General features: G+C 40.9%; 1 protein-coding gene and 1 non-coding gene across 2 annotated transcripts in view; one reads left to right on the forward strand and one right to left on the reverse strand.

Moving 5' to 3' along the window:
• Window positions 1-262: 262 nt before the first annotated feature.
• RTF1 (RTF1 homolog, Paf1/RNA polymerase II complex component) overlaps window positions 263-20,212 on the reverse strand; it is a 44,448-nt gene continuing 24,498 nt past the window's right edge. Inside the window, exons 5-18 of the mRNA XM_068964363.1 lie at window positions 14,354-14,468; window positions 13,562-13,673; window positions 9,110-9,245; window positions 8,437-8,614; window positions 7,442-7,524; window positions 6,222-6,309; window positions 6,013-6,120; window positions 5,349-5,426; window positions 4,698-4,819; window positions 4,467-4,524; window positions 3,950-4,027; window positions 3,387-3,482; window positions 2,539-2,650; window positions 263-2,304 (exon numbers count right to left, since the gene is read on the reverse strand). Of these exons, the coding sequence (XP_068820464.1) occupies window positions 2,198-2,304; window positions 2,539-2,650; window positions 3,387-3,482; window positions 3,950-4,027; window positions 4,467-4,524; window positions 4,698-4,819; window positions 5,349-5,426; window positions 6,013-6,120; window positions 6,222-6,309; window positions 7,442-7,524; window positions 8,437-8,614; window positions 9,110-9,245; window positions 13,562-13,673; window positions 14,354-14,468 (1,471 nt within the window). The 3' untranslated portion in view covers window positions 263-2,197. The remainder of the gene's footprint in view (window positions 2,305-2,538; window positions 2,651-3,386; window positions 3,483-3,949; window positions 4,028-4,466; window positions 4,525-4,697; window positions 4,820-5,348; window positions 5,427-6,012; window positions 6,121-6,221; window positions 6,310-7,441; window positions 7,525-8,436; window positions 8,615-9,109; window positions 9,246-13,561; window positions 13,674-14,353; window positions 14,469-20,212) is intronic.
• LOC138074654 (U6 spliceosomal RNA) lies at window positions 15,423-15,528 on the forward strand. Its single transcript, XR_011144484.1, has one exon. It is a non-coding gene; the product is annotated as a U6 spliceosomal RNA (small nuclear RNA).

Below are 20,212 nucleotides of genomic sequence, written 5' to 3' on the forward strand. Positions count from 1 at the left end.
GGTCAAGATCTCAGTTCAGAGGCCCTGCCTCAGTTGAGACTGCAGACAAGTCCTCAGTCTTGATTCCAATCACCAAAATAGGCTACTCAGGTGAGAAGTTAACTGGCGGTCTTCTTTGGTTGGCTCTGCTCCCTGCTGTTTCTGGCGTCTCAGAACGAAAGTTTCAGCAGCTGCGTGTGGGTAGGTAGTGGCACAGTGGCTACAGTGTGATGCAGTTTTAATAAAAACTTTATTACACAGCCATAATGTAACCGACACTTCTCCAAATCCAAATGATACTAAATACAGATCTACATGGTGGATCAGAATGTCTCCAGCAAATTATATGGATTCTATCATTTCGTGTCTTTTAAAACAAGAAAGAAAAAGTCCAAGTTTGTCATGATACGAGAGGTCCCAGCAGCCTCCAGGACTCTTCTGGAGTCCAGGCAATGTTTAACAGTCTGTGATTCCACATTTACACAACAGTCTATAAAGAGTTTTGGTCAATGGACTATTCAAGTATATATGATTTTAATGAGTCCACCACCACTCCTTTGCCCAACTGAACTGTCACAGCCACCATATAAGCTGTGTTACAGTCATATTTATCAATTTTACAGTCACAATTCTTTTTAGAAAAACATTGATTGCTGCTTTTTTTAAATAAAAAAAGTGTAAACTAAGTTAAAGCAACACTGAGGCTCTACTAAACCCAGAAGAGTTACCAAGTTCCTTTTTGTTTAAACACAACTTAATCCGTGATTTCCCATCACCCTACTTTCTTATAGAAAGCGGGGTGAAGAGATACAAAGCAGGGCTTTGAGATTCCTCTCCCTCTTGTGGGAATCAGCAGCTCTCAGCTGTTCCTTTAGCTTAGTTCTTGTTTTATATAGTCAGCTGTACTTTGTTCTGAAAAGATTTGTTAAATGCCACTTTTATTTACACTTGGAGCTTTACACCTGAGAATGATTATCAAGCAGTCAGCTTATCTCTTTGCAAACATTTTATAAAGACATACATACTTCTTTGCTGGCTTCACCCTAGCTGCACAACAATATATATGCTTACCATATATATGTATACACACACACAGAACTGCACATGCTTGTAACATCTGCAACCTATATCTTTGTGTTCGTTCTCTCCACATTCATGTTGAATACTTTCTCTTAAAAAACAGAACACAATATTATTCTTGCTGAAACAGCAAAACAGAATCACTAGGAAGAGACAAGTACATGGGGTGGGGAAAAGACACACTACATTCAGCCAAGAAGCTGTGGGCTGAACACATGGGCTGAGCAAGACACCTGAACCTCCCTAGTACCTAGCCATGGGCTTCCCTCCCACCTGCCAGGACACAGCTGACAGGGCAGGGGCCAAACTGGGGAGATTTCTCCGAGGTTGGGAGGGTGATGGGAAAAAGGAGGTGGGGGAGAAGTTACACAGCTACAGCAGTCAGGCCCGTTTAGTAAGAAGAATCACATTTAATGAGTTTCTTTCTTGCAGTTTCAGATGCTCAAGTACAGCTGAAAAAAATCTGAAACAGCTATAGCCCCATGACAGACAGATACAAAGAGTACTGCATTTTAAAAAAATGATAAAAAAATCCACACACTTACAGACACATACACACATACACACTCTCTCTCAAATAGAACCCCCTCCCTCCCCACAAATGTACACTTTTTGGAAATTAAATTGGGTTTTGAAAACCCTTCTTCCGCAAGATCGGAAGAAGAGAAAGATGAGAGAGAGGAGAGGGGTCTGCAGGTGCCCAGCCCCCACTCCCACCAGGGCCGGGGGCCAAATGTTCAATGGTTGGGTCCAGGGCCATCCAGCACAGGATGCTGCCCAGTGCTGCTGCTGGGGGCTCCAGCAAGAACCCCAGCTCCACGGTAATACTGAATGCGTGCAGAGTGGCCAATGAACTGTGGTTTAAAAAAAAAAAGAAAAAGGCAAACACAAATCTAAAGACATGGATAAAGCCCAAGAGAGCCCAGGTTCACATTGGGTGGGTCCTGGGGGTCGGTGGAGATGTTGCAGACCAGGGAAGTCTATACAGCAAATGGTTTATATTACAGATGACTGGCAGTTTAGAGTCTCTTCCCAGTTCTCCTGCTGCTCCAGCCCAGTGAGGGCAAATCAGAGGAAAGGAGGAAAAGTGGGACACTGTGATGGGCATGCGGGGTCAGATGCAGCAGGCTGGGCGCGCTCAGATAAGCCCTCGTCGTTTTTTGTAGTCCTCCAAGTTCAGAGATCTCCTCGGAGCTCCATCCTTGGCCGGCGGAGCCTTGGAGGTGATGGCCAAGGCCTTAGATTCTACAGGAAAGAAGAGCAAACCGGCATCTGAGGTCCCCCGGTCTTGGGCGTCACTCCTCCAGGTAGTGTCCCTGTTCCCTCTCAAGACGGACCTGAAGCCTATCTTACTCTGGCCTCCATAAATACAGGTGACTAGACATCCCCATTTCTTCCCCAAAAGCAGGCCTCCTTGCTGGCTGAGAATCATGGAGCCACCCTGGTCCTTGGCCATGGCCAATCTCTACCTTCACCTACCTGAGCTGGGGACTTGTAAATCAATCTTCACGTCAAAGTCATGTACTTTGAACAAGTCTTCTGAGAGATCACTGGCTGATTTAGAATTCAAATCTTTATCCTTTCCCTGACCCTGCAACGGGAAGAGAAAAACTAATTACAAAGGGGTAAATGCAACTGGACTTCCAGCAGCAGCAACCACTAACGGTGAAAACTGCTGCTCAAGTTCATTAGCTCTTCCTGTTAAAGACTCTTCTGATTTCTTCTCTCAGAGGGAGGACAGGAAGAGTCCACAAAGAGGTTTCATTTCTGAGCCTAGGAGGAGAAGGAAGGGAAGGTTCATGTCTGTGGGTGAGGTAGAAAGGGTAGGTTTAAGACAACAAATCACCCCTGACTCAAGATCTCTGGAATTTCTGGGAGTTTGGGCTCCTTAGGAAAAGGCAGAAAATGGCTTCTAAATGGGCAGTTTCTCTTGGCTTAACATTTCAGTTTACAAGGAGCTTTCACTTTTACAACTGTCTCATCCTTACATATCATCTACTCCTGATTCTCCTATGAGTTAGGCAGGGCATATAATATTACCCCACTTTACACAGGAGAAAATGTGGATTAGAAGGCTAGAGGTCAGCCGCCTAAAGCCACAGTCAGGGGTTTCATTAGATCTTCATTAGACGTAGTGGTGTTGGGTTCAGAACTTACGTCATCTGACCAAAATTCAGTAGCTGTTTATTACATTTGTAAATAATGAGGATGAAGAAAGGACTACAAGTGGGACGCCAAGTTCCTCCAGGTGGGGACAATCAAGCCCAAACCAGGAAGTGCCTGCTCTGGTGTCCAGGCCAGTGGCTGAGCTTCAGTGTTATACTTGCCTTGCTCATTTCCTTTGGAGCATCTGGTAACACTCCAGAACCGTATTTTGCGTTCAGCTGGGCCAATATGGCAGCTTGAACAGCTGGGTCTCTGGACTGAGAGAAAAAGGAAGTTATTTTAGAGACTCTTCAACACTCACACAGTCCCACCACCAGTTTCTGTCCCACCTACCACCACTAACACAAGCACCACAGTAGGCCCATCAGCAGTTCAGTGGGGTTTTCCTCCAGGCTACAAAAAGGGGCAGTTAAAAGCTTTAAAGTCCAGCCCAGCCAGGCCCTTGCTAGGCGACCTAGCCTACACATTCCTCATGTCTGCTGCACTGGTAAACCTGCCCTGGCATCGCACGTTAGTCCATAGGTTTCTAAAATCCATGCCAGGTTTTTACTACCTGTATGTCCTACAGTAAGATAAAAAAGGAAGTATCCAGACCCGAGTGTTTGAGGCAAGCAAATCCCACTAAGACAACATTATTTTTAACTTGCTTATTAATCTCCTAATGGAATTCATTTATGTCCCAGAATCTAGGTCCTGACTAAATATGTCCTCTTTAGGCACTCACATTAGAAACGATGGTAGGTTTACACTGTCGCCTGGTAAAGGGATCCATTTGTTGGTTTTTCATGTTGTGACTTTCAGCCTGAAACAGAGAGCATGTATTACAGAACTCTATCTCCTGCCCGCCACGCCTCTCATTTATCATAAGCATACGTATAAGTAACGGTCTTTGCAAGGGCCTGAAAAAGTCAAAGGCTGTCCATTAGCCTTTTCCCTTCAACAACACCAGAACAGATTATGGGAACAATAACAAAAAGAAAAAAACTGGACACTGATAAAAATAAATATGCGTGGAATAGAATCTAAAGATGGGCAGGGGTTAGCACAGAAGACTGCTGCTTTCTATTATAATACCTTATACAGTTGTATGTGTACAGACAGAGAGACTATGTGTGTGATAAATGTACATGCTACTTTAATAATTAAAAGAAAACATACTCAGGTGAGATACAGAAAATATTACATGTTGTTTTATTAATTAAAACTATACTTAGTGATCCAGATCAAGCTGTCTCACTCACCACAAGGGCCTTCTCAGACTCCACAATGTTCCACTCCCGGTTCCGCTGGTTGATGTAACTGTGGGGTGAGGAAGAGGGATGAGTCAGTGGGCTGTGAAAGGAGGGTGGGAACCATGGTGCCTGATTCCAGATATGTGGAGCCACTGGAGCATAGCATGTCCAAGGCCACAGCTCGCCTGATAACTGTGGACCAAGGATAGGAGCCCAATCCAAACAGGCCCTGAAGCACACCTGATAGCAGATATGTTCTTGGTCCGCTGGCGGTCTAAGGCCTCTGCTCGCTCCTCTAGCTCGTTCAGCTGGTCTTGGATTTGTTTGGCCTTGTCCTGATCTCCCAGGTCCTCAGCCATGGCCTGTACACAGAGAGATGCATGAGATCTTGGCCATGACCGGCTCTGTATCAAGTGTCCTCTTCCTTCCAACACAGGCAAGATATCTCACATGATGAACAAATGACAGGAGGTGTGAAGGAATAGCAAAACCAAACACCTCAGAACCCAGGCCCCGCCTGGCTAACTCACCCTAACAAGGCTCACCCCACCCTGACATGAAGAATAGAAAGCCACCTGCCACAGTGGGGCTGGGCAATATCATTCGTCTGTTCGGACCTAGTGCTGATACTACCCTGGGGTCTATCTTATTACACGTGAAACTAAAGCGACTAGAAGGGGAGGAGAATGGAACAGGCAAGATCAGCTTCCATTTAGAGAAAGGAAAACAGCCAAGGGATGCTGCCCAGATGCTAAGAAAATCTATGCTGCTTACAGTCAAGCCCTGCATTTTCTCCCAATCCTGCCACTACTGACTTGGCAGAGGATGAACAAGTCTGGTTTCCGTATCTCCTTGCAGGACAGGGAAAGAAGTTCCAACACAAGGCCTCACCTTTTCCTTCAGAAGCTGCGTTTTCTTCATAGCATAGTTGGGTGGAGCTTTCCTGAATCTTTCTTTCTCTTTTACAATCTGTACCAGAGAGGAGAAGACACCAGCAGTGAGGTATTCCTAAACTACTTTTCTAGGCAGGACAGGTGAGCCCATTGTGGAGGTAAGGAGATAGTTAAAAGAGGGCTGCTCTTCCTATGGCAGTGCCATGCCCCACATACAGAGCAAGTTCATTCCAAGGGGTACTATGCTGCTTCCGGGGTCACAGAGATTCTTCCAGGCTAGCGTGAAGGAACATGCACCAATAGACAGCAGCAGCCCAAGGACCTTGTACTGTAAGGCTAGCCACTGTCCAAGAGAACAGAGATCACACAACTTTACCAAAATGTCTCGGAGAAAGGAAACTCCTGAAGGACCAAGCCTAGTAGAAGAACAGAGATCCCTGAGCCCTGAATCTACTTTGTTAGGCTATGACTTCAGGTGACAGTGTACAAGAAAATCCTGATGAACTATAAATTCTAAGGTAGTAATAACAGAATTCCTTCTTCCTCATGCAATAGTGGTAGAGCCAAAAATGTCAAAATACAGGAAAGAAAAGACAGGCATGATCTTCTCTAACACTTGGCTCTTGATGAGTCTCCAGACTCTGGGATACCAGGTTTCTTACCTCTTCAATGTCCTGGTCATTGAATTTATAATTAAGAGCTTCTTTAATAGATAATTCCTTCTTATTGATTTCATCTAGAGTGGGCAACTGCATGCCAGCAGAGAACATCTGGACCAAAATGCAATAAAAGGGTTGTTAAGAATTTTGGAAAGAGGCTCTGTCAGTATTTTCATGAACAACTGCTAGGGAGGCGCTGTCTACTCACTCACCGCTTCTTTCCACTTCATGAATTCGCTCTCAGTGAACTCTTGGTTTGAGACAAACTCTAGGCGGAACACTCGCTGGTCACTGCCGTGCCTACGTGAAAAAGAGACAGCAGCTTCAGGAATGGCCATGTTGACTGCAGCACCAGCAGATCAATCCCACCAGACTCCACATTGCCTATTTCTGAGGGCCTCCATCTTGGCCACCCTTTAGAATCATCTACGAAGATACACAAAACTTCCAGTGGCAAGGCACAACTCTAGATCAACTGAATTAGAATCTCTGGGAGTAGGAACCAGCCACTGAAATAACACAAACAACAAAGAACCTTCCAGGTTGTTCTAAAGAGCAGCCATGATTAAGCATCAGCGTGAGCACTGGAAGCGAGTAGACTTAACCAGTGCTTCAAAAGTCCGTCTATAGTAAAATCGGTCACAGACAACTGGCATCAAGAATGTGAAATGTTACGGAGGTATGAATGACAAGGAGGCTCTGTCCCTAGAGAGAAAGAACACTGCCTTTCTGCTGATCCCTGTGCCGGCCACGTGAGTCAGTGCCTGCCTCACAGGGACAGTCACTCTTAGCATGTCATGGCTACTGCCTAACCCAACTGGCTCTTTTCAACAGTCCAGGAGAAATGATGCGAATGGGAGAAGAGAACAGAAAGACCACAGAGGCCAAATAAGGCCATGGCAGAGGTGTGTCTGTGACCCAGTATCTGCAGTGACCTGGCAAGCTACTTCTATTCCTTAGAATTCTCAGGCTCCAAGAAGGTAGGGACTTGTGTATTTTGTTCTCATCTCTATCCTGATGCCTACAACTGTGGCATGTAGCCAGCATTCAGTCAACATCAAGTTATTGAGGCACAAACTAAATCCAAAAAGGTGACCTGGCTTGTGAGAGATCAGGTTAGTTGGTGATGGAGCCAGGACCAGAAGCAAGCCTCCTGCCCACACTCACTGAGGAATGCCTGCAGGACTCTGGGAGGAGCGGATCTTGTGATCGTCTTCCTTCTATGTGTTCCACCATTCAACGTCCCCTATGAGTCAGCTACACCCTACCTTCCCTATGGGCAAGGGCAGGACACAAGTTTCCCTCCAAGCCCCTGGTGGGGACAACACAAACAGTATTATAAGAAAGAGAACACTGGGAGCAAGCAACAGCCCCAGCAGGCCATGCCTGTCTGCAGTGGGAACAGAATCAGCCACGGAAGCACCTCTCCTACCGTAGCTGTAGCCCTTTGTTTGTTCTGGTGCCACCAAGCTGGTAAACTTTGGCGGTTTCCACAACACCCGTGATCTCAGCAACCTAAGTGAGGACAGAGACACCAGTTACAACACACTCGTTCGAAGTCCTCCACCCCACCCTCTGGCTTCATCTGCCTGAGTGCAAACGAGTGACCCTAAACTGAGAGGAGCCCCATAGCTTCAAGGTGTTCTGGGCACCGTTCTCAGGCTTAGGACTCAGACAGCCAAACACCTGTGCCCAGAGTAAGTGATGACGCAGTTAGCCTGGTGGGACCCGTTTGCAAATTCCCCTCTAACTTAATTCTGCCTTATTGGGGGTGCACTTGGCTTTCAGAGGTCAGTTTTATCAATCAAATGTGAAAACCATGATGTCTGTTTCTGCTCCCAAGGTTTCTGGGACGTGGCATGGCCACTGGTCCTCACACAAGGGGGTAAACACAGGTTAAAATCAAACAACTCAGAATAAAACAAACAAGAAAAGAAAAGAAAAAACAAACCAACCAGCTATGCTCTAGTCATCCAGACCACAGAAGCAGAGCTGGAACTCACAAAATAATCTCAATAGGTTGGAAGGTTTTGTTTATTTTTTAAACCTCAATATAACTCCCTGTTCCAGAAGTCACTTAGTATGTAATGTGGAAATTTTTCATCATTTTTCAAATGAATAAATCTTCCAGATTACATAACTCCTGACAAAGACTTCATAAATGTCTCCCGTCTTGCTTTTATATGGAAGGATAGAAAAAATTATTCTAAATCTAAACTTTTGGGCTCCAAGTACTCTTCTGGCAGCAGGTCAGCTTGATCCCTGGTTGCCTCAGATTGTGGCTAATCTAATGACATCTCTACTGGAATCTATTTTCCCATCAAATGGTGGCAGAAAAGTGACAGGTCTGTTCAGCAGTTCATACTCTTAGCCAAGAATCATTATATTTAAAACATCCTACAACTGTCCAAGGAAAGAAATACTAACCCGGTAAACTGGTTTGCTGTTGTGGTTTCCAATGCCAATCCGTACAAAACATCCTGTGACTGTTTTAGCGAAGAAGGGCATATGACACCAACGTTCCAGCTTATGCCGTGATAATCGAACCCGATTCAATTCCTCTGGTAAGGAGACCGGTTGTGATTTTGGAGGGATCTCTTCTTTCCTGTGAGGAACAAAGGACGCTGGGAAAACTGTTCATTGTACTAACAGATCAAGGTAAATAAAAAATACCAACTTCTTAAAACTTAACCAAAGTATATGTGATTTCACACAGCAGGAGAAATACATGAAACAACAGGAAAGTGGGACTACAATCCTGTTCCTGACCAGGACTGTGAACTGTCTCGAATGAGGCTGCTATCCCAGATAAGCCACTATCAGAGAAAGAAAACTAATGGAAGCTCTTGGCCAATCTGAGGGTGACATGAAGGCAATTCCTACCTGCCAAATCCTGATGAAATGTTCAGGGGCGCAGCCTATGAGCCAAAGGCAGAAGCCTTTTTGGCAGATGTGCTCACAAACTCAGCTCGGCAATTCAGGGTACTGGACCAAACCACAGTTTGTCGCCAAACAGGAGGAGATATTTGGAAACTACACTAAACCTTTCCCCGTAGAACCCACCCATCCTGACTACTAGACCAAAACGTGCACAGCTTACTCCTCTTCCTCATCGGATGACGTTGTTCGGGATGAGCGGTCTGACTTTTCACTGGACTTGTCATCCTCCTCCTCCTCTTCGTCATCAGAGTACACCTCACTAGTTTTCAATGGCTGTTTCTTGGCAAGGAGCTCAGCTTAAAAAAAAAAAGGAAATGTTTACTAAGGTTTTCTCAATAAGAAACATCTTTCATCTCTGAAAAAAAGGACTGGAATGTAGAAAAAGATTTACTAGATAGCTCCACCATCTCTGGCCTGGATTGTGATTACTTGGGCTATCTATACAAGTGAGTTACCCAGAAAGTTTAAAATCATACCAAATGGCAAGCCCCAGCAGACAAAAATAAAGGGGGTGAGGGAGGGTGTTGGAAGATAGTCACTAAGTGGGCAAAAAGGGATACCAACTCTGCTGACACTAGCCTTTATTGTTCTCAAGACACCTGGAGATGGGCAGGAAAAATGAGGAAAAACTAAAGATGTCTTCAGACTCTTTCAGGGAAACCTTATTTTGAATTTACAGCACTATATGTAATAGCACAAGACTGAAAACAACCCAAATGTCTGCAAAGGGGAGTGGCTGAATCACCTCTAGCACACTGACCCAGTGAGCCACCCTGCAGCTGGGAAACAAGGAATGAGCCAAGTTGAGCCATTACATTGCATCCTGAGTCAGAAAATCTTTTTAAATGAACAGATAGTAAATATTTTAGGATGGGCTTCATATGGTTACTGTATCAACTACACAACTTTGCTACTGTAGACAGGAAGCAGCCACAGAAAATTATGAAAAATGGGCATCGCTGTATTCCAATCAAATCATTACAAAACAGGTAGTCTACCAACCACTGCTCGACCTAAGGAGTTATCTCTAGAATGTATGAGTAAGTGAAAAAAGCAAGGTAGAGAAAAGTGTGTATAATGTGCTGCCATTAATTCAAGATGGAAGGTGAATCTGCTCCTTTTGTTTAAAAAACTAAAAAGGAAGGCTGCCTACTATGGGAGAGAGGCAAGGAGTGAAACAGAAGGGTATAGGTTCTATATTTCTTTGAACACACCTTATTTAGAAAGTTTGACTTTGGAACCTTGTATTTTATATAATCATAAAAGAAAAAAAATAATATCATCTCTACAGATCACAAATAAAATGAAACGAAGTATTCACTTGATGGCACAACCACACAAAAAGAACTCTAATAAGTGACTTTTTTTGGGCCACGCCACCTGGCTTGTGGGATCTCAGGACCCTGACCAGGGATTGAACATAGGCCAAAGCAGTGAAAGCATCAAATTCTAACTACTAGACCACCAAGGAACTCCCAACAAGTGACTTTGAAAAAGTCATCTGAAAGATATACAGACCAATGAAATAGAGAGTCTAGAAATAAACCCTTGTATCTATGGTTAGATGATTTCTGACAAGGATGTCAAGACCAATCAATAGGGAAATGACAGTCATCTCAAAACCTTGTCCTGGGAAAACTGGATATCCCACATGACAAAAAAAAAAGTGGACTCTTACTTCCCACCATACGAAAAAATGAAAATGAATCAAAGATCTACATCTAACAGTTAAAATTATCAAAATTTTCAAAGGAAGTAGGGGGAAAAGTTTATGACACTGCATTTGGCAATGATTTCTTGGTTATGATATCCAAAGCACAGGCAACTAAAGAAAAAGTAGATAAACAGCAGAAGATAAATAGTACTTCATCAAAATTAACTTTTATGCATCAAACAACACTATCAAGAGGAAACAGACAACCTATAGATCAGGAGAAGACCATTGTAAATCATGTATCAGATAATGGACTAAAATTGAAAATAATTAAAGAAGTCCTTCTACTCAATAACAACAAAAAACAGAGAACTTGATCAAAAAACGGGCGAAGGACTTGGCTAGACATTTCATCAAAGAAGATATCCAAATGGCCAATAAGCATACAAAAAAATGCTCAGTATCACTAGTCATTAGAAAAGGTAAATCAAAACCACAATAAGATACCATTTCATACCCACTAAGATGGTTATAATAAAAAAGACGATGACAAGTGTTAGTGAGGATGTGAAAACAGAGGAGAACGCTCATACATTGCTGGTGAAAATGCAAAATGATTAAGTCTCTTGGAAAACTGCCTGGCAGCTTCTCAGAAGGTCAAACACAAAGTTACCATCAGTCAGTCAGTTCAGTCGCTCAGTCGTGTCCGACTCTTTGCGACCTCATGAATCTCAGCACGCCAGGCCTCCTGTGCATCACCAACCCCCGGAGTTTAGTCAAACTCATATCCATCGAGTCGGTGATGCCATCCAGCCATCTCATCCTCTGCCGTCCCCTTCTCCTCCTGCCCCCAGTCCCTCCCAGCATCAGAATCTTTTCCAATGAGTCAACTCTTCACATGAGGTGGCCAAAGTACTGGAGCTTCAGCTTCAGCATCATTCCCTCCAAAGAAATCCCAGGGCTGATCTCCTTCAGAATGGACTGGTTGGATCTCCTTGCTGTCCAAGGGACTCTCAAGAGTCTTCTCCAACACCAAAGTTACCATATGCTTCAACAATTCCGCTCCTAAGTGTATAGGCAAGAGAAGTGAAAATCTGTCTACCCAATAACTTACACATAAATGCTCAGAGCAGCATTATTTGTAACAGTCAAAAAGTGAAAACAATTCAGTGTTGCTCAAGAGGTGAAGGGACAAATAAAACGTGTACAGACATATAATGGAACATTATTCAGACATAAAAGGAAGAAGTATGATACATGCTACAACATGGGTGAATCTAAAAGCATCCTAAGTAAAAGAAGTCAGACACAAGAGACCATATAGTGTATGATTCCATTTATATGAAATGTCCAGAACAGGCAAGTCCATAGTGACAGAAAGTAGGCCAGTGGTTGGGAAATAAGAGGACTTGGCTAGGGCTGGGAAATAACAGGACTGAGGGGGTGACAGCTAAGGGATATGAGGTTTCTTTTTAGAGTAATGAAACATTTGAAAACTCATTGAGTTTTATTACACAGCTGTGAATATATTACAGGCCCTGTATGCTTTAAACGAGTAAACAGCATGGTACCTTAATTATACCTCAAGAAAGTTGTTATAAAGCATAAACAAAACAAAACGAAACAAAAAAAAAACCTTGGCATCCTAGTTTTGAAACAGATACATCAGCATGAGGCTCAAAATGAATGTATCCTAAAAAAAAAAAAAAAAAAAAATCCTAGCTCTGGATATCGAAAAAGACTTTAGAAGTAATAACCAATCCAGTAGTGTTCCTTGTGTCTAGACTATGGTTAAAATACAATTTTTCATGAGGGAGGAAAAACCCACCCCAAAGCGCAAAGATGAATTGGGCTCCTTAGAGAAATGGCTGACTCTAAATCCAGAAAGCAAGAAAGCTACGAAAGACCACTGGATTATTAAAGACTAAGGCCTTTGTTTCCTGTCAAAAGAATTCAGGCTACAACTGGTTGAAGATAAGACAAACTGAGTCTCAACAATAATAACTGCAATGGAATAAAAACATAAAAGTATGTTAAAAATCCATGAGTTCCGAAAGATATTCAAAACAAACAAACAAATCTCACTGCTTACAGTTGGAGTTTGCTAAGGAACTATCTCATTCTATAGAGAACTAGTAAATACAGAATGTCCCTGGTGTTAACTGAATAGCTGGTAAGTTTCTCTTTACATAAGTATAACAGATAGTAGATGAAAGAATGATATCACCATTTTGTGGCTGAAAGACTTAAATATGAGACATGGCACCATAAAACTCCTAGAAGAGAACACAGGCAAAACATTCTCTGATATAAATCACACCAATGTTTTCTCTGTCTCCCAAGGCAATAGAAATAAAAGCAAAGTAAACAAATGGACCAACTCAAACTTACAAGCTTTTGCAAAGCAAAGGAAACCATAAATAAAACAAAAAGACAACCTACAGACTGGAAGAAAATATTTGTCACTTTTTTTAGCTGTGGTAATGGTACTGTAGTTATATTTAAGAGTCCTAATCTTTTAGAAATACATATTAAAGTATTTATGGTTAAAATGTGATGATGCTGAGATTTACTTTAAAATAACCCAAAGAGGGAGGTCCCTGGTGGTTCAGTGGCTAAGACTTTGCACTCCCAATGCAGGTGGCCTGGGTTCAATCCCTGGTCAGGGAAACTAGATTCCACATATTGAGACTCCCGAGTTCACATGCTGCAGCTAAGAGCTGGTGCAGCCAAATAAATAAAAATAAATATTTAAAATAACCCAAAGGAAAAGGCAGTACAGAGTTAATAAGATTGGCTATGAGCTGACTGCTGAAGTTGGAGGATGGGTTCATGAGTTTATTATACTATTCTCTACACTTGAGAGCTAAAAGGGTGAACGAGGAGATAAAAATGGCATCGGGAAGTCAACTCATATGATCAAAGACACAAAGTAGCCACTACATTTTCCCCACTTACCTGTTCTGTTCTTTCGTTTTTCTCGCTCTGCTTTTAGTTCCTCCATGGCTTGAGATTTCTTATCTAGCTTCTCATCCCGTTTGGAACGTCGTTCCTTGTTGTGGGATGTTACCTGCGAAGGGAAAGGTATGTAGGATGGTTCTCTTCACCAACAGCTGATAACATTCTCTGTAACTAACAATAATTCAGTTCTCCAATGTGAATCTATATTGGCTGCAGAAACTGAAATTTGCTTAAGGGGAGACAGCATCCTCTTGTGGACAAAGAGGACTCAGCAGTATAGTCAGTCCTGTCTTATCTGGCTAATAAAGAGAAAGCCAAAGAAATATCAGAGTAAACACTTTCTGGAAGAACTCCCTAGATCGTAGCTAATTTTTTTTTTAATACTGTCAACAAAGCTTTTTGTGATAAACGCAGAGATGACTAACTTTCCAAGCTACATTTATTACCAAGTCCAGGATGACATACACCTGAGTAAACATCATAACCAATTTAGCTACCTGGGACAGGAAGTTTACCAACTTTCCCTTAAGGAATGCTCACACACCAATTGAGCTGCTTTTTTACATGCAGACTTCAGTAGAATTCCCAAGGAGTTAAACAGCACAGCTAATGGTGAAATGATATGTCCAGAGATTAATGAAACCTACAAGATGAAGACACCACATAAACAGTCTTGCACTAACTGACCTAAGCTGATTATAATATAAACCCATCTTTTACATAAACATACATACACACTCAAAACAGAGGTATTACTCTTTGGATAACAAGGACTACTGTATCTCCTACCTGAGATTCTTGAATCTGTGTCAGTTTTTTCTTTTCCTGCTCCTCCTCTTGCTTTTTCTTTTTTTCTTTCTTTTCTTTCTTTTTGGCTGTTTTCAGTTTTTTCCTGATTTCAAATCTGTTTAAAAGATATTTGTTTGGTTTTTAAGTGGCAATGAAATATTTGTAAGGACTGACTTCTATTAGATAGGAGAAAGAAAATAAGTAGGGGGGACGGAGTTAAAGTTTTAGTTTCCTACAAGAAACTCCAATATATTAAGTATGTTAGAAATACTGAATATAAGCACACCAAAAGTACTGGACAGCATTCAGCTGAAACAGACTTAAAAATGAGAGAAGATATTTAGGATCCTCCTGTATCTTGCTGGTAATACACAGCTCTTCCTCAACTTCACAAAACGGAAGAAAAGAGTTAATTATTGGATTAACTCCAATGGAGTCTCATTAGAAACGTAATGGAGCCACAGAGAATCACTGTCACATTTTGAAGGTGGTCAAGACACAGGCTATATTTTAAAAATACCACTCGACATCTTTCTTATTTAGGAAAAGTAACTCCCTCAGCTCTACCACCGCAAACGTGAATAAATATGTTATTCTCTTAAACAAATGCAATTGAGGCTCTCTCCCTGTAACAAAAATTAGGCTTTTATGAAACAAAACTATTGTTTTGTGTGAATTTAAGGAATTTTATGGAAGGGATAAACAATAAGAATATAAGAATATTAAACTCTTTTTCAATTATAAAATTTTTTTTACTTAGCTCTTAATAGGGTCAATATACAAAAATTAATTGTATTTCAATATACTTGCAGTGTGTAATCCAAAAATGAAATAAAGAAAACAATTCCATTTACAGTAGCATCCAAAAAAATAAATACAATATTTAGGAATAAATTTAACAAAACAAGTGCTAGTCTTTAATGCCAAAAACTAAAGAACTGTTGGAAGAAATTAAACAATATCTAAGTAAGTAGAAAGATACCATATTCACAGATGAAAGACTTAAGATGGCAACACTTGCAAATTTGATAAACAGATTCAACACAATTCCTATAAAAATCCCAGCTGTGTGCTCACTTCGGCAGCACATATACTAAAATTGGAACGATACAGAAAAGATTAGTATGGCTCTGCGCAAGGATGACACGCAAATTCGTGAAGCGTTCCATATTTTTTTTATAAAGGGAATAATAAAGTGAATGAAACAAACAAAAAAATCCAAGCTGTTTCTTTTCACTGCTGTGAAAACTGATAAGCCAATACTAAAATTCCTATGGGAATGCAGAGGGCCTCCGATAGTCAAAACAATTTTGAAAAAGAACAAAGTTGGATAACTTAACACTTCACAAGTTAAAAACCGACTATACAGCTACAGTAATCAAAACTGTATGATACTGGCCTAACAATAAACAATGATCAGTAGAACAGAAGAGATTCAACAAATAAATCCATACATCCACAGACAACTGATTTTCAACAATGGGGCCAAGACTGGGGAAAAAACAGTGTTTTCAACAAGTGATACTGAACAACTACACCAAATGATAAAGCTGAATTCATACCTCACACCATAAAAAAAAAAGAGAGAGAGATCTGAAAATGGATCAATGAGGGGCAGAGGGGTAAATCAGGAGGTTGGGATTGATATATACACAATACTACATGTAAAATAGATAGCCAACAAAGACCTACTGTAGACCACAGGGAATTCTACTCAATATACTATAATAGTCTATATGGGAGAAGATTCTTAAAAAAAAATAGATATATGTATAATTGAATTGCTCTGCTGTATACCTGAAATTAACACAACACTGTAAATCAACTATACTCCAATGTAAAATTTTTAAAAATCAATGATCTAAATATAAGAACTAAATCTATAAAACTTATAAGAAAACATAGGGGTAAAAGTTCACGACTGGATTGGGCAATAAATTCTTAGCTATGATACCAAAAGCTTGAGCAAGCAAAAAAAAACATTTATCGTACACACAAATTTTTAAATTTTGTGCATTAAGCAATACTTGACAGTGAAAAAATACAACCTACAGAATGGGAAAAGATACTTGCAAATTATGTATCTGATAAGGGCCTGCTGCTGCTGCTGCTGCTGCTGCTGCTGCTAAGTCACTTCAGTCATGTGCAACTCTGTGCAACCCCCATAGACAGCAGCCCACCAGGCTCCTCTATCCCTGGGATTCTCCAGGCAAGAATACTGGAGTGGGTTGCCATTTCCTTCTCCAACGCATGCATGCATGCTAAGTTGCTTCAGTCGTGTCCAACTCTGTGCGACTCTATGGACAGCAGCCCACCAGGCTCCTCTGTCCACGGGATTCTCTAGGCAAGAAAACTGGAGTGGGTTGCCATTTCCTTCTACGATAAGGGCCTAGTAACCAGAATACATAAAGAACTCTTAAAACTTAACAAAAAGACAAATAACTCAATTTAGAAAATAGGCAAAGCATTTGAACAAAAATTTCTCCAGCAAGGATTTGAAAAGATTTTAAACATTATTAGTCAACAGGAAAATGCTAATCAAAACCACAATGAGATACTTCGCAGCCACCAGGATAGTTATTATGGAAAAATAACAAGTGTTGGCAAGGATATGGAGAAACTGGAACTCTCATACACTGCTTGGGGGAAAGTAAAATGATGCAGCTGCTCTGGAAAACAGTTTGGTTGTTTCTCAAAAAGTTAAACATAAAATTACCATATGACTCAGCAATTCCACTCCTAGGTACGTATCCAAAAGAACTGAAAATAGATACTTAAATATTTGTACATGAATGTTCACAGTTGTATTATTCATAACAGCAAAAAGATGTCAAAACAGATTAATAGGTAAACAAAATGTGACATATACACTTAATGGAATATTATTCAGCCATAAAAAGGAATGAAGTACTGACACATGATACATGAACGAACTTCAAAAATATGCTAAGTGAAAGAAGTCAGGCACAGAAGACTATATATTTATGATTCCATTTATATATAATGCCCAGAATTAGGCAAATCTACAAAGACACTAAGTAAGTTAGTGGTTTCCTAAGGCTAGGAGGCAATAGAGAGAACTGAGTATCAGTAAGTACAGGGTTTTTTCCTGGGGTGATGAAAATGTTCTGAAATTAACTGTGGCAATGGCTATACAACTTTCAGTTCAGTTCAGTTCAGTCGCTCAGTCATGTCCGACTCTTTGCAACCCCATGAACCGCAGCACGCCAGGCATCACCAGCTCCCGGAGTTCACCCAAACTCATGCCCATTGAGTTGGTGATGCCATCTAACCATCTCATCCTCTGTCATCCCCTTCTCCTCCTGCCCTCAATCTTTCCCAGCATCAGGGTCTTTTCAAATGAGTTAGCTCTTCGCATCAGGTGGCCAAAATATTGGAGTTTCAGCTTCAACATCAGTCCTTCCAATGAACACTCAGGACTGATCTCCTTTAAGATGGACTGGTTGGATCTCCTTGCAGTCCAAGGGACTCTCAAGAGTCTTCTCCAACACCACAGTTCAAAAGCATCAATTCTTCGGCACTCAGCTTTCTTTATCAATATATTAAAAAAAAAGTCACTGAATCACTTTCAACCACTTTCAATGGGTGGATTCTATGGTGTGTAAAAATATATCTGAATAAAGTTATTTTTTTTGAATAAAGTTATTTTTAAAAGTTAATATCTGAGGTGCTGGAAAACTGGACAGTTACATGCAAAAGAAAAAAATTAGAACATTTTCTTAAAAAAACAAACAAACAAAAAAAACTCAAAACGGATTAAAGACATAAATGTAAGACCAGAAACCATAAAACTCCTAGAGGAAAACATAAGCAGAATACTCTTTGAGATAAATTATAGCAATATTTATTTGGATCTGTCTCCTAAAGCAAAGGAAATGAGAGCAAAAATAAACAAATGGGACCTAATTAAACTTAAAAGCTTTTAAAGAGTAAAGGAAACCATTGACAAAACAAAAAGACAACCTACTGAATGGGAGAAAACATTTGCAAATGATAAAACTTATAAGGGGTTAATATAAAAAATATATAAACAGCTCATACAACTCACTATCACAAAAACAAAACCTGATTTAAAAATGGGCAGAAGACCTGGAAAGACATTTTTCCAAAGAGGAAATGCAGATGACCTATAGGCACATGAAAAGATGCTCAATATTACTAATCATTATGGAAATGCAAATCAAAACCACAATGAGGTATTATTACCTCACAGAATGGCTATCATCAAAGAGAACACAAAGAACAAATGGAGGAAAATTAACTGGCGCAGCCAGTGTGGAAAACAGTACAGAGGTTTCTCAAAAACTAAAACCAGAATCACCATATGACCCAGCAATTCCACTCCTGGGTAAATATTTAACAAAAACAACAAAAAACTAATTCAACAAGATACACACACTCCCATGTTCATAGCAGCATTATTTACAATTACCAAGATACGCAATGAATGGATAAAGATGTGGTGTGTACACACACACACACACACACACACACACACACACACACACACACACACACACACAAAACAGAACACTATTCAGCCATAAAAAAGAATGAAACTTTGCCATCTGCAACAACATGGATGAATTTGCAGGGGATTATGCTAAGAAAGGGGATTCCCATGTGGCACTAGTGGTAAAGAATCTGCCTGCCAATGAAGGAGACCTAAGAGATGCAGGTTCAATCCCAGGGTGGAGAAGATCCTTTGGAGGAGGAAATGGCACTCCAGTATTCTTGCCTAGAGAATCCCATGGACAGAGGAGCCTGGAGGGCTGCAGTCCATTGAGTCGCAAAGAGTCGGACAAGACTGACAACATAGCACATGCTAAGTGAAGTAAGTCAGACACAGAAGAACAAATACTGTATGATATCACTCATATGTGAAATCTAAAAAATACAACAAACTAATGAATATAACAACAGAAACAAAAAAAAAAGATCCACAGACACAGAGAACAAACTAGTGGTTACCAGTGGGGAGAGGAAAGTGGGGAGGGGCACTATAGGGGTAGGGAATTAAGAGGTACAAACTACTGTGTATAAAATAAGCTACAAGGATATATTGTACAGCATGGAATATTTTACAATATTTTACAATAACTAACAATACAAATTGGGAAGAGTATAACAAGGCTGTACACTGTCACCCTGCTTACTTAACTTCTATACACAGTACATCATATGAAATGCTGGATGAATCACAAGCTGGAATCAAGATTGCAAGGAGAAATATCAGCAACCTCTGATATGCAGATGATACCACTCTAATGGCAGAAAGGGAAGAGGAACTCAAGAGCCTCTTGATGAGGGAGAAAGAAGAGACTGAAAACGCTGGCTTAAAATGTAACATTCAAAAAACTAAGATCATAGCATTCAGTCCCATCACTTCATGCCAAACAGGAGGGAAAAAGTGGAAGCAGTGACAGATTTATTTTCTTGGGCTCCAAAATCACTGCAGATGGTGACTGCAGCCATGAAATTAAAAGATGCTTGCTCCTGGGAAGGAAAGCTATAACAAAGCTAGGCAGCATATTAAAAAGCAGATACATCACTTTGCTGACAAAGGTCTGTATATAGTCAAAACTATGATTTTTCCAGTATTCATGTACAGATGTAAGAGCTGGACCATAAAGAAGACTGAGTGCTAAAGAATAAATGCTTTTGAATTGTGGTGCTGAAGGAGACTCTTGAGAGTCCCTGGGACTGCAAAGAGATCAAAGCAGTCAACCCTAAAAGAAATGAACCCTGAATGTTCATAGGAAGGACTGATGCTAAAGCTAAAGCTCCAATACTATGTCTATTTAACATCAATAGCCGACTCACTGGAAAAGACCCTGA

Source organism: Capricornis sumatraensis, chromosome 2 (genome assembly GCF_032405125.1).
Source record: "Capricornis sumatraensis isolate serow.1 chromosome 2, serow.2, whole genome shotgun sequence".
In the NCBI taxonomy this organism is placed as follows: Eukaryota; Metazoa; Chordata; class Mammalia; order Artiodactyla; family Bovidae; genus Capricornis; species Capricornis sumatraensis.